General features: G+C 53.0%; 1 protein-coding gene across 1 annotated transcript in view; it reads left to right on the top strand.

Moving 5' to 3' along the window:
* Positions 1 to 866: 866 nt before the first annotated feature.
* MRPS17 (mitochondrial ribosomal protein S17) overlaps positions 867 to 912 on the top strand; it is a 1,847-nt gene continuing 1,801 nt past the window's right edge. The window contains exon 1 of the mRNA XM_010139185.1: positions 867 to 909. Within this exon, the coding sequence (XP_010137487.1) occupies positions 867 to 909 (43 nt within the window). The remainder of the gene's footprint in view (positions 910 to 912) is intronic.

Below are 912 nucleotides of genomic sequence, written 5' to 3'. Positions count from 1 at the left end.
GCGCTGTCCGGGCTGCGGCACTGGGTGAGGCCCGGTGCCTGGGAGACAGGGCTCTCCCCTCAGCCCCGCTGGCAGCGCGGTCATTGAGGTCGGGCCTGGCGCGGAGGGCCGTGGAGAGCCGGGTGAGGCTCCCAAGCTGTTTGAACTTCCTGGTTTCTCTTCTTCTCTGCTGTAAAAGTCGCCCAGTCTGGCTGGCTAGCCTCCCGGTAGCTCCCTTATGCTTTGTGGGTGTTGCTCCGTTCGTACCCGTTTGGCTCTCCCCAGCCTGGCCGGTGTGCGGTTGGTGGTGGGTAGCCCAGCCTTGCCCTGGCTCCCCCCGCCCTGGGGGACGCGTGGCTGAGTCGGGGATGGTAAAGGCGTTGCTGCTTGAAGCACTTCACGGAATGTGTCTCTGTATCTCTAAGCTTGTCTTTTGATGTGCCACAACATCAGTGTCACTCAGTTGTACAAGTGGATGGACAGAGAATTCAAGAGGTGTACAGACCTGATTAGCAGGTCTTCACCAAAACCAGCTGCTGGAGTACAAGTTAAATTTGAGAATTCCACAGCTGCATGTTTCTGTGTTGTGTGTATAGCAATTGGTACGATTCCAAGGAGGTTTGGGGACGTGGTGGGAAGTAACTTCCCCTGGTAATGGAGACATGTTCATATCCTTTCTTATATTGTGAAACAAGGCTGAGGTATTGCCATGCATGCAGTTTTGACGTGCTTGTAGCTACCCTCTTTTTCTAACAAAGTGACTAATTAAGCTGTTACTCTGAAATGGAAGTGGTGATTTTGTTAATGATCACAAAGGGGCTCTATATTTTGTTAAAATAACGTGTCTGCTTGCTTCTTGCCAGGCCCTGGATGACCACAACTGAACCATGTCTGTACGACGCGGAGCCGTCCACGCGAAATGGATAGTAGGGA

This window comes from Buceros rhinoceros, unplaced genomic scaffold (genome assembly GCF_000710305.1).
Source record: "Buceros rhinoceros silvestris isolate BGI_N320 unplaced genomic scaffold, ASM71030v1 scaffold47456, whole genome shotgun sequence".
In the NCBI taxonomy this organism is placed as follows: Eukaryota; Metazoa; Chordata; class Aves; order Bucerotiformes; family Bucerotidae; genus Buceros; species Buceros rhinoceros.
Note: the sequence above shows the minus strand (reverse complement) of the source record. Positions and strands in the feature narration are given on the sequence as shown.